The sequence below is a fragment of the Trachurus japonicus genome, chromosome 1, assembly GCF_045865225.1.
Source record: "Trachurus japonicus isolate A0001 chromosome 1, Traja_1.0".
Lineage (NCBI taxonomy): Eukaryota > Metazoa > Chordata > Actinopteri > Carangiformes > Carangidae > Trachurus > Trachurus japonicus.
The window spans coordinates 23,867,183-23,880,693 of record NC_140907.1 but is presented as its reverse complement, the minus strand read 5'-3'; the positions used below and the strand labels follow the sequence as shown (position 1 = coordinate 23,880,693).

Genomic DNA, 13,511 nt, shown 5'->3' with positions numbered 1-13,511 from the left:
TGAGATAAGTCTGGGTGACTAAAGATAGAATTGCTGAGGCCAGAGGAAATAAAAACATTACCTTTAGTTACCAAAATCCCCAACAGACCTTCATCCGAGCACAGCGCCTGTAAGACTATGCTGGTATTGAACAGTACCGAAAAAAGATGTCTTACAGTTTATCCTAATTGGTCTAGCCTAATTGATCCTTGCTTCACGGCTGCCTAGGACTGCAGACAAGCTGTAGGCCAAAATTTTGTCAGCTTATATTAAGGATCAGCTAAACTGTTGACCCACGATTTATCCTGACTTAGAGTCCTCTCTGCAGTCATAATTAAACAGACCCAAAATTATTATTTGTCTGCAGATCAGCTTGGTTTCAGCTGATTGAACCAAGGGCAGCAAAGGAGTCGTCTTTCTCGAAATAACCACAAGATGATGCCAGATCTACAGTATGACTGTGTGTCTTAGATTAAATTGATTTTTAAAGTCTATTTTTAAAACACGCAAGTCATATTATGTTTTATCAGCCTGTACTTGGCATTAGGGTCTCCAATATAGGCTATAGATAGTCTACCATTAAATTAAGGTCTTCTTTCTGTGTCATGTTTAAAATGGTGGCAACCTGGTGGACCTTCATTGTTAAATCAGGTTTATTCTGTGTCACTGAAGTAGGAGGCTGTTGTATCAGCATATCAGCATTACATGCAGCCTGTGTGGAGCTGCTCTCCTGTAATTAAGTCGCAGTTTTCCCTCTCACCTAATCAGTCCCTCTGGGCTTTTTAAGGCAGGAGGTTTATCCCATACAGTGACTGCATTCCAAGAGGAGATCCTGTCTGACAACCAGGACTTACTTGAAAACAGAATTCCCAAAGTAATCAACCCACCAGGATCATAATAACGATGAAGATTATTCCAGGATGAGCTAGGAAATATTACCATACGCAAGTTAGGTGATGTATAACAGAACTGAGAGGTACTAACACTGCAAATAAGATGAAAAACAATCAAAAATGTAATAGGTGTAATTGGATTCAGACCCCAAATGTCTGTTTTACCTGCAGTGGTCCCGTGCCCAAAGCTGCTGAGAGAAATCCCAAACAAGGATCCTTTTGATATGGCTAAGTATAATATAATAAAAGGTCATTGAAATAAATGACAAAATAGCTTGTTGCGCCCGTTGTCACTATAGCGTCACCAATACGAGCTTCTTCTGAATTTTGTCTAATTCTATTATGAAACACAATTGAAGCATCTCCTTTTGAACAGTGAAACATTTGAACATCTGGTTTCACCCAGATGTTTAAACCAACCTATTTTGGTTAAAATGATCATACCCTGCTGTCATCACATGAACTCTTTTCAAAATACTGTTACAGGTCAGAGGTTAGGTTTTGGTATGAACATGCTCAAGTTCAAGAACATTGTGACGGTTAAAATGACCATCCATTGTTACCCCCTCCTTCAGAGGCTTTGTGGTGCTGAAGAAACTTTATGTTATCACCATGTTTTCTCCTGACAGACAGCATGAGTTGCTTAGTCATTTGAATGACCCGTACTGTCAACATCCTGGTAAAACCAGTTCCCCCAAGTGTCATGTTTGGATAAAATGTTAAATGTGAACATTTAGTAGCCTAAGCCTGCAAAGAAAATGCACATTTGTCAGTGGTTGTAGAGCTGGAAATGTACATTTCTGATTGTGTAATTTTTTTGTTTTGAAAAATAATTTTTGTCCACATTCCAAAAATGTGAAATGTGGACAAAAATGATGAATCATGAATCATGAAAAACAGTCACACATTAAATGACACCAAGCCAATAACCTGCTGCAAATGTTACAATAATTTGTTCAGCAGACCTGCGGGATCTCTTTGTATTAAAATTTCAGATATCATGTGACAAAAAGTATCTGATCTTATTTGGAAACATGATGTACCTTCATGCAGCCCTCTAAACAGACGTAGCAGCACACAGGCCCACTGAGCAAAGAGACGTCCAAACGACGTCTTTTCTAAGTCATTTTTGCACGTCTAATATTGGTCCCCTGAAGGTGCAGACTGTTACTCCAGACGACGTCTTTTTCCGACGTCTACTGAACGTCCAGTATTGACGTCCACAGGACCGCCGTATAAGGGCTATTTGTTGTCCAAATGTGGTCATTATAGACGTCTTTTCTGCGTCAAAATTTAAACCGACATCCACTGAACGTCCACAGGACCGCTGCATGAGGGCTATTTGACGTCCAAATGTGGTCGTTTCGACGTCTTTTTTGCATCAAATTTAAACTAATTTTAGACATTGTTTTTATACTGCTTCTAGGCTCTGTGCATAACTGTAGTCCCATTTCAGAAGGTGTCAGACTGTTCCAGTTAACTTTCCTATAGCTTCATTTGGTTTTCTCAGCAGCAGATTACCTGGAAATGCATGCAAAGGTGTAATGCATTTCCAGTTCAAACCTGCTGCTGAGCCAGATGAAGCTACAGGAAAGTTAACAGGAAACAGATCCTCCACCTCCTGTAAACATATGGGACTACAGTTATACACAGGTTTACCAATAAATCACAATTCAATCCCCATTCATTTATTTCCATCTTTATTTTCTTAATCACTGGCACAAACATGTCATTCTAATAAAGTTATTGGTATCTGTTGAAATTAATATTGCTGGTAAAATACTAATAAATACATAAAGTTACACAGCCCACCTTGCTTCGGTCTGTGGCACAACAACAAATATAACACAATGAAAATTAAAGTGATAAACTCAATGTGTTTTGAGAAGAATTACAAATCAGAACCAACTACTGCATACTTAACACAGAAAAGACATGTACAAAAGTGATACAAAACTGTGACAAGATTCTCCACAATGGATAATCAGTCCTGGGTGACTGCTGTGTATCCCTCTCCTCCAGCATGTGTCTTTATGAAGTCCTCTCTGGCTGTGTCATCAAAATGTATGGCTCCATCTGCACAAGAAGAAGAAGAAGACAAATAATTAGAAATATGCAAAGACAACCTGCAGCCTGTGTCTCCACTACCAATTGAGAGTGAGGAGTCACGTGACGATGGTCGGCCATGATGGAAGGAGACGCTATCGGTTGCCAGGGGCAACGTCATCAGAACAGCACAGAGACGGACTAAATTCTAGCTCTTTTTTGCGCCAACAGATCAACAAATTACTAGAAAGAATAAGGAGAAAGTAAATCACTGAAGCAGTTTTTAACACAGCAGTGATTTCCGGCATTGTAAAACAGTAAATTACGGAGTAGACGATTTTGTTTTGCCCATAGACTAGTATGGCTGTTGCCACCGGAATCCTTCCATCATGGCGGAGAAGGGGGGCGGGGCTCTGACATGGATGTATAGAGATTGCCAAGACACGTGACCAACTGGGCGGCAACGTCATCAGAAACGCAAAGGATTGTGGGTATCTTTGGCCAATTTCCCCCGATCTACATAGCGCGCTAGACATGGACAATGTAAATAATAACAAAAGTACAATAAAAAACAGAATTAACTGGCACAATGCAGCGGGCAAAGGAAAACAACAAAGAACCATACCGCCTAAAACTAAATCCAGCCGCAAATAAACGATACGAGGACAAAATAAAGACAATCAAAGGGCTGGATCCCTATGAACATGGTGTGGTCCGCTGACATTAACCTGCTGCCCAACTTCCAGCACCCATATATATATAATTATTACACGGCTCTATTAAATGCTGCTCTGATTGGTCCAGTGCTGCGTTCTGCGGTCTGTTATTTCTGTATAACGGACCTTCGTCACGTATAACAGACCGTTGCTAGGGACGCCGCTCTGATCAGCGCAGCACAGAAAAGAGAAACTATGCAGGATATTTACCTTGTGTTTCATTTTTACCGTCATTAAACAGCGTCGGACTAATAGTGATGTTAGAGATAAATGACTGGTAACTTGTTACAGTGAGAGTGGAGGCTCCTTCCACATCGTGGCTGGAAACCAAACCTGCTGATCAGAGCCTCTGACCCGGTGTCACAGCTCTCCTCTCGTCTCGGTGGCACCGCGGCTCCGCGACACAAACGCACCCCGTAAACAGTAAAGTTAATCTCTTGTTTATGACAGATACGACTACACACAATACACACTTCTTAACACGTGTATGGTAATCCATCGATCCACTGATTGATTATCAAAGGCTTCAAATGCACGAACGGGAGGAGGCTCGGCAAAACAGCGGAAGTGACCGGTCTTGCAGATTCGCTAAATGCAATTTTAAATCGATGAAAGTCGTATTTTGATCAACATTATGTTTCAAATTAATTATTTCACTCGTAAACCGTGTAATAAGCGGGATAATGTACAGTTGGTCGGTTGTTATGGAGAAATAAACCCCTTCATGTTGAATGAAACCGGGTTCCATACAACCTGTCGGGGTTTATTTCTCCATAACAACCTCCGAACTATACATTATCCCTTACTTATATGGTACTAAATGTAACTTTTTGCCCTGTCTATCGTGCGAACGACTGTTGCAGTTCACAACACAGCAGGTTGATGGCATCTTCAAACCAGAGCAGTAGATATTTGAAACTAGCGTTCTTGCCTCCACAAATTCAAAGTCTGGCGCGTTTGTTTGTGCCAAAGTTTCCCACAATGCTTTGCGTTCCCCGCCGGGAATACGTCATGATGACGACACGCTGGCAATCTCTATTGGGGCTCTGAGCTGTGACGACAACTCCTCACTCTCAATACTGGATTCATACAAAACCATCTCAGCAAATGTTAAGATATGACATATGGGCTTACCTTGTATTGCTCTATAAACCTTTGTCTTCTCCCTTGATATTAGATGTCACCATCAGGGCATTAGTGAAGAGCCTATAGGGGAAAAAAACATTTATAAATAAATGTGAATGATACAGTGCTTTGCAAAAGTATTCATACACCTTGAACTTTTACTTTACACATTTTGTCATGTAACAACAGCTTTAATTTATTTTATTGGGATTTTATGTGATAGACCAACACAAAGTAGTGCATAGGCCTAATTGTTAAGTGGATGAAAAATACGTGTGGTGTTACAGATTTTTTTTTTTTAATACATGCAAAACTCTGGTGGAAACTGCACAACACACCATCCTCACTGTGAAACAGAACCCAGGAAGAGTAGCTAGTGGAAGCTTGTGTGTATGACAGAGCCCAGGAGGAGCTCCGTACAGCAGAGTATAGGAGGGCTGTTAGCACTGTTAGCTGTCCTGGATGCTAGTGAGTGCAAGCAGTGGATGCTATCCGCTAGCCCGATGCTAATTTCCGCTAGCACGATGCTAACTTCCGCTAGCCCGATGCTAACTAGCGGTGGCGGCTAGCATCCGTGACTACCACTCACATCCCAGTTTACCACAACAGTCCTCATAGCTACTCATTACAGCAAATAGAGCAGACACCGGGGCCGTGAAGGTGCACGCCGCAGCGCGTCTTGTGTGAATGACACATTAAAATGGGCGCCGGAAAGAAACTGACACTATAAATCTACATCCATGCTATAAATGCATACAGTAAACATAAAATCAACTAAACCAAGCAAACTTACCTTCCACTTAGTGGAAAACGATGTTGTTGTAACCAAGGCGTTATGTTGACCACAGTCTGTTTCTGCAGGAGAAGAAACGCGCCAGTTGCTTGGTGTATTTCCTCAGCCAATCAGAGTGCTTGCTGGTGCCTCAGCCAATCAGAGTATGATCACATGCTGCCTCAGCCAATCAGAGTGCCTTTGACTAGTTTAAATAATAAAGGCTCTTATCAAAGACTGTTCAAAATTATATTTACCGTACTTCTCCCTACTCTTATGAACCATGATCGGGTGAAATTATTTTCTGAAGCCATAATCTCCCACAAATTTCATTTCAAAATATATAAATTAAAATATTAATTAATTAATTAATTGAAATAAAATGAAATGAAATTGAAAAAAAAAAAACAGTAGGAAAAACAAAGATGTAAAATAACAAAATATCACATGTACTCAAGAACAATGTCCTAAATGAGTTTAAATTGAACATAGAAGAGATGTCTACAATGCCCACATTTGGACGTCATCTGGAGTAACAGTCTGCACCTTCAGGGGACCAAAATTAGACATATAAAAATGACGTAGACAAGACGTTGTTTGGACGTCTCTTATAATGTTTAATCACAAACAATATATATTCGTATTTATTAATCATGTTGATAACAATATTGTTATTTGTCCACTACTACTATTACTAAAACTACTACAATCATTAATCATGTCAATTTCCTGCACCTGTCTTAGACGTCCAAAAAAAGTGACCAAGCCTGACGTCCAAATGTTTAACTGCATATTGACGTCCAAGTGGGGTCATGATTAGACGTCCAAATAGTGGACCTAGTTTGGACGTCATTTAGGCGTCCAGAATTGGTCTTGGACTGACGGACGCAATATAGACATGATCTGCACGTCCATCAGACGTCCAATGTTTGGTGGGGGACACACGCTTGGGTCTCCTCATAAACCCACCTCTGAATTATAGAAAATGTCACAGAACTATCCATCTACTTGGAATATTGGTTTTCCTCTGGGAGGCAAAAGACCAGTGCTTGGATTTAGAAGTAATCAATTTCAAGTGCAAGTGAGCCTCCTGTAGCTGCCTGCGGCTGATACAACACCTCCTCCATTCTCACCCTCTCCCCCATTCATCCATTCATCTGGTTTACTCTACTGCACCACGCTGCCTGCGCTGCCTGGACCAGTTCAGCCCGGGATGGCACGCACCATGAGAGGTCCATTTTGTGCAAAACGTTCACTTTTTTAAAGCGGGAGGCAGCGCTTATAAAGAGCCGGGAGGCAGCATCCATCGGTCGGACGGTGATGACTCATTGCGCACGATCAGTCACTTAGGGTGCTTGAATTTTTGCGCTTTGCTGTGGAGGATCGATACCTCCAAGAAGACCCATATTCTGGTGGAAGGCGTGGCTTGGTGTCACCGACACAGGGCTGATTTTCCATATTCATTCCCAGGATATAGCCTCATCTCGCTGACACGGACGCGCCAACTGCACCCCACGGTACCGGGGCATAACGCGTCTCTCAAGGTAAGCCATCCTCCTCTTTTCACTAGACGGTGCTTTCCTTTCCCTCAAATGTTGAATCCGTTTGCAAGGTCAAATCAAACCAGCAAACATCAGTGGCCTCTAATGTGCTCGGGTGGGACAAGACTGCAAATGTAGGATATGACAAAAATGTTAATTAGCCCGAATAGGTCTATGTGCAATGTGTGTGTGCGTGTGCGTGTGTGCATCAGTTTAATGCATGTTACGTTTTTCCGTTTTTTGCATGAATTCACATTCTGCATACACTCCTCTTGTTATTTTCTAAAACTGCTGCAGGGGTAAAAAATCCCCTGACACCTGGGCGTTTTAATTGTACAATATGTGAACATGGTCAGGGCATGCTTTCCATAAATATTTGCACTCTGATAACAGACGGGCAGATGCATAGAGGAAGAGCACACACAAATGGGCTACCCCTATGACTGAGAGCAGAAGCCTACTATTCTTCAAGTCTCATCCAATAACCATGCTTTTAGGTGACTAAATATACTGTTTGTTTGTTTGTTTGTTTGTTTTTGTGTAAAGCAGACATATATGATCTCAACAGCTTTTTGTTTCCCTCTCAATGAGGAGCAATGTTGAGACTTGTTGGGAGAGAGGGAATGGACACAAAGGACAAGGCTGAGTTTAACATTAGTTTCACTGAGATGAGCTGCACATTATGCAGAATGGATTACCATCAATACCGTGACTGAAATGGACATGGCCAACTCTCCAGGGACCACTAAACTACACATTGGTGTCTCTGCTTCCTCTTTGTGTAATGAAAAGTCTTGATCACAGAGCAATTCATTTTGTCTGACTCCAAAAGATCAGATATTTCGGACGTCTGTCTGCTGAGTGCTGGCACATTACTTGCCGAATTGGCCCAGATGCTTTAACACATTTAGGGAGACAGACTGAGATGGAGTCATTCATCAGGCCTGGGATAAAGAGATTTGTGAAACTGTAGGTCACTGCCTAGATTTTAGACTAGATTGATCGCAGGATGAAAGAGGATCTAAAGACAGATCTAGCTGAGTTTCAAAGCTACTCTGTTTTTCTTGAGACAAAGAAAAGATCACTTTAAATCAAAGATTGTGGTTGTTCTCAATGTGCACTTTCATCTCATGTGGCAATTTTGCAGGAGGAGTTTTTAAAAAGGAAATGAAAATAATATTAGTTTGTCTGACATAAAAATATTGAGATACCTATATTTCAACTGCATTAGACGAGACTCTAACAGTGTCTCATGTGGTTTAGTTTGCCATCCATCAGAGAACAGTTAGCTCAGCTGACAAGACACTAAAATCACATCATTACAGCCTCTTGACGACGAGCAATGAGAGAAGAGAATTCATCAGGTATCTCTTTCTGTACTGTAACACTCATTATCCCTGGCATTTACAATGACTTTAGATGAGATTTGGATGATGAGGTGCTCCGTATAAGCAGCAGGAGACTGGTTGGTCAGATTTAACTTCATTAAATGGGGGAACATCCACAGTTTGTAAATTAAAGTGCTTATGGAAAAGTAAGCACTTTAAGCACTGCATATATCAAAGTCTTAGCTCTGTACTTTGCTTTCTTTGCTTCATAAACTTTGCTTTGGTGTGATACAGCATTTTTTTTTGCTTATTCTTTAGGGATTACCCACAGTCATTTATTAATTTATTTATTTGTTATTCAACTGCACCAAGCAGTTCAACAATATATATTTACATTTTCTAATATAGGTTTACAAAATAAGAATATACCATGTGTTCTGACTTGTCTGAATCCTGCTTTGATTGTCAGTTTATGTTTTTCCTGTAGCCTTTCATCAGAGGCAAATTCACACACACAAGCTTGTTAAACATATTCCCATTATTATTTACACTGTATCTTATGATCACTCAGGAAATGAGACTTTGAATTAGATATATCAATTGTATTCAAGGCAAGAAGTGATTAAAGCGGACAAACACAGGTCGTTGTTCTGGTGCTTGGTCCTTTATTCCAGCAATGTTTATTTAAATGCATGTTAATAACTAATCAAAGAAACTATGTAGAACACTCTATGCAACTTACATAATGATCACCTCAGCTGGGAGTATAATATGTGTCTGGTCTGATTATTTTCGCTTAAATTATGAAAAGTGGTGATCAATCATTTAAAATAAGCTAAATCTATTTCTGTTTTCCTCTTTTAGGAATTTGCACAAATCAGCTGGTTGCATATTCTGTTTTCATCTTGATCTGGATTACGACGATATACTATAAAGACTGAAACTGTGAATCCGGCATGGGAACTAACCCAAAAAGGACAGTGACAGTCCAGATGGTGCCTCAGCTGGCTGCGGTGGACACGCTGGGCAATAAGGAGACTAATGCCAACTGGACTAAAGAGCCCAACCTCAAACTCTCTCAGGTTTGTCCAAAGCCCACCCTCACATCCCCAGACCACAAACAGGATAACGTGTCTGTGACTGGCGCTCCTGCTAACACCATCCCACATACCCAAAAAACACCCTCCAAGGGAGGTGAACCAGTTAGCAGCACCGTGTCAGACAAACCAGTCCCAGCCAATGGAAACGGGACAGAATCTGAGCTTGTGACAGGTGGAGACCAACAGATGTCAGACCTGTCTCTAACAGGCCAAGGTGTGGGTGAGGCTGGGGACCACCGGAGGGATTCTAACGCTAATATTAAAATGTTAAGCCCGGCTGATGAAAAGGAAATCTGTAAGGGCGGCTTGTTGTCTGCTGCTACAGCGTCAAAGGTCGACATGCAGACCAATGACTGCAGAATAAAAGGGCCAAGTGCAGCGGAGGAGGAGTGTGGAAAGCTGACATCCTCAGCCAAAGCCACTGCAGCAGAGGACAGTAATAAACATGTATCTCCAAGCAATAAAAATCTAAACAGTGCTTGTGAATTAAGGCAAACAGCATCTGCACCCAAGCAAGAGAATAAAGGGATTATATCAGCTCCTCAACATAAAGACACTGCCACAGCACAGAAATCTAAAGAACCTGATCATATACAAAGTTCCTCACAAAGCTCTGTGAGTCTGCAGGAGGCTCCCAAACCTCAAAAAAACATGGAAACGACACCCCCCCTTAACTCTGCTACACCTCCACCTGACAGCAAAGAAGCAGAGACTCCGACGCTTATGAATCAGAATACGAGTTCAACTTTCCCAGAGAAGGATTTACAAACAGCAAAGGAACCACAAGTCTCCTTGGATAAACATCAGCCAGCGTCTTCACAGAAGGATTCCTCCACTCGGCCCCAGGCCATGCAAAACATGCCGGCATATGGACAGGTGGCTGAAGAAGCCAGCCAGACTGACACAGCTGTCACCGAAGGGCAGCAGCAGCAGCAGCAGCAGCAGCAGCAGCAGCAGCAGCACTGCAAGCTCTACAAAGAGGCTTCGACTATGACCTCATCCCTGTCTTCCACCCCAGTCAAGCAGCGCCATGATATGGAGGTTCAGGCGGTGGCCAACACGTCCAGTAAGGCTGTGGCCACGAGTCCGAGCCTGCTGCCCTTCGCTGTGACTGCCAGGCCGAGCGGTGGCGCAGTCCCCAGGGAGGAGGCGCACAGCCTGACTGTTGTCTGTCAGGTGGACGGGGCTGCGTGCGTCCATCAGATGAGCATGACTTCTCTATCCACCTCGACTGATCCAAGGTCAGAGAGACTCACAGTTGAGGCAGAGATGTGTCACAACCAAAACGCAGGCATGGTTTTTAACACTTCATCCCAGCAGCAAGATGCCATGCTAGGGGCAAAGCCCAAAGAACCGGGGCCAGCTTTGTGCAACATCCAGCCAGTTTATCAAATCAATATTGAACACAGCAACAACAAAGAGCAGAAGGATACAGGTAACTCCCAACACAAGACTGCAGCTCAGACATCTGCAGCAAAAACAACCTCTGCTGAAGCTCCCGCTCTCAAATCAGGAACCCCCCCAGAGACAGCCGGTGCTTCCAAGTCTGGATCTGCTGACAGTAACAATGCTGCACTGTGTCAGGCTGCCGCTACAACCAAGCCTGAAAAGGCCCTGCCGACAACAGCAGTAGGAAACACCACATCCAAGTCAGCTCCAACTAAAAAGAAAGCTGAGAGCTCAAAAGAAAAGAGCAAGGAAGCTCAAGGCAAAGCCAAGGCAAGTTCGGGCAAACAGAAGAAGGAGCCGGGGAGACACAAAGACGAGGAGGACCAGTCAGGGAAGGAGAAAGAAAAGAGCGTCCACGATGTCGTGTGGGACGAACAAGGGATGACCTGGGAGGTTTACGGGGCGTCGGTGGACCCAGAATCCCTTGGCTTTGCCATTCAGAGCCACTTGCAGTGCAAAATCAAGGAGCAAGAGAGGAAACTGATTGCCCAGACCTCCTTCCGAAAGTCAATCACCGGTGTGGACTCGCCGGGACAGGGCACGAAGAACAAAAGGAGGCAGCAGAACATTTTCAGGTCAATGCTGCAAAATGTCAGACGGCCCAACTGCTGCGTGCGTCCCCCTCCCTCCTCCGTCCTCGAGTAGCACAGCACACAGAGGTGGCTAATGTCGGACTCCTCCCTTTTTTTTCCTAGAGGTCAAAATGTTTGTCCTCCTCCCATCATGACTGCAATGCCAAGTGAAACATTAGCGGGGTGACGATCCCTGTAAGTAAGTACGTACGTATACTGGAATGTTGTAGCATAAAGAGTCAAACTATTGTGATGTTTGTGATCAAAGAAGGTAGGAAATAGAAATATAAAGATGAGCAACTCAAGAGTTATTTTATAGAAATAGATACTATGAAAAAAAGAGAGAAGACTTCTAACTGTTTTTAAATAACAAAGGCAATAATAATAGTAAAACGCATGTATATTAGTTGAAATGGCAGTTGTATGACTTAACATGAAGTCCAGACCTTCACAGTTACAAGGCACTGATCATGGGCTGGGCATATTACTTACTGTCAGAATATTTGTGCCAATATATTCAACCAACATCTCATTACATTTTGGTGCATTTGGTATCTGTATTTGAGATGTTTTAGGGCCCTATATTTATAAGATTGCTGTATTTTTCTTTTCCTGCACATTTATTTTTAGTCAGTGATTGCATTGTACAAAAAAAAAAGGAAAAAAGAAAATGGGGACCGTATGCATACATGCACTGTTTAATCTCTGTTCTTCTTTGGTTTTTATTAAAAATGACAAAAAATAAACAAAGCTGAGCTTAATATTCTTTATTCCTGGCGTAATGACAGATTTTTAAGCATCACTTTTCTTTGGTCATTTCCAGAATACTTCATGTGTTTATTTCTAGACAAAAAGGTTGATGGCTCTGCATGGGGCTGTAGGAAAACTAAACACGAGGAAAATAAAACAAAAGCAGTGTGTTATAAAGACAGATCAAACACTTCAGTAACTCAAGGAGAGATGGTGTCGAAGCCGAGAGTGCACGAGGAAGTGAAAGCAGCAGGCAACATCACGGCTGGCCACAGGAGATGTGAGGGAGTGATAGACTGCTGCTGGGAGTAAAGGTACAGTAGGTTATAGACGGATACATTGGACATCAACCTTAATGAGGCAGTTTCTGATCTGAAAGTTTGTTCCGATGCAAAGATCTTGCTCCCAACTAGTTCTTTTTGTTTGACGGATAGAGGAACAACTATGCATTTGAGCATTTGATGTTTTCAGGTGGGGCCTCGTCAGTAATGTGTACTTTTCCTTGGCATTGCCTAGCTTTGTGTGAACATAAGACCTACAATTACAGGACTATGTCAGCCAGAGAGAGAGAGAGAGAGAGAAATCAATGCATTTCTCCTGAAATGGTTTTATAGGCCAGCAAAGGACAGGAGAGACTCAGTCTTGTGGATATTTCCAAGAGAAAGATATACAGGTCTGGGATGTTGCTTTGTTGTTGTGTAAGTCTGAGTTAGAAAAGGGTTTTGAACAGGTCATTTACAGTAAGTGTGGAGTCATAGGGGAGAAGGATGGATATTACTTATTTCCACTTCAGGGCTTGAAACAGGCAGTTTTATCAGCAATGAACGTACAATTCTGTGTTGTTTATTATATTGTCTGTGAGATTTTGGCTACACACAGTGCGAGGTATCATTGCTAGGATTTATTGCCGTATATAAAGGTGTGCACCGTGTGGATAAGACAGCGCCAGAGCACATCTCATTTTAGCATTTTGAAGAAGGAAGCGAGAAAACTGGGCAGCTCCTAGCCCCGAGGGAATCTAAACAGACCCTGTCAGTTTCAGGCATGATAGCAAGGCTGTATGAAAAATATTGATGTGTGTGAGAGCATAGTTGGGGATACCATGACTTTCTAAGATGTCATGGGCCTTGAATTTCAAAAGCAGAACGACGCTGGTAAACAATCATACAAGCGTTTTCAGTTATTGTGGATTTTTAGGTCGCCATTCACATCATTCAAAAATGAATGAATGAATGAATTC

The 13,511-nt window shown here is 42.3% G+C and overlaps 1 protein-coding gene across 2 annotated transcripts; it reads left to right on the top strand.

Annotated features, from left to right (window-relative positions):
• The first annotated feature begins 6,592 nt into the window (after positions 1-6,592).
• gprin3b (GPRIN family member 3b) lies at positions 6,593-12,192 on the top strand. Of its 2 annotated transcripts, none has more exons than XM_085781386.1 (2): positions 6,593-7,065; positions 9,265-12,192. In XM_085781386.1, exon 2 carries the CDS (start codon positions 9,357-9,359, stop codon positions 11,592-11,594), a length of 2,238 nt encoding a protein of 745 aa, XP_085637512.1. In that variant the 5' UTR covers positions 6,593-7,065; positions 9,265-9,356; the 3' UTR covers positions 11,595-12,192. The 2 variants fall into 2 exon arrangements, with proteins under 2 accessions (XP_085637512.1, XP_085637503.1); XM_085781377.1 differs by having other exon boundaries at positions 6,593-7,075.
• The last annotated feature ends 1,319 nt before the right edge of the window (positions 12,193-13,511 follow it).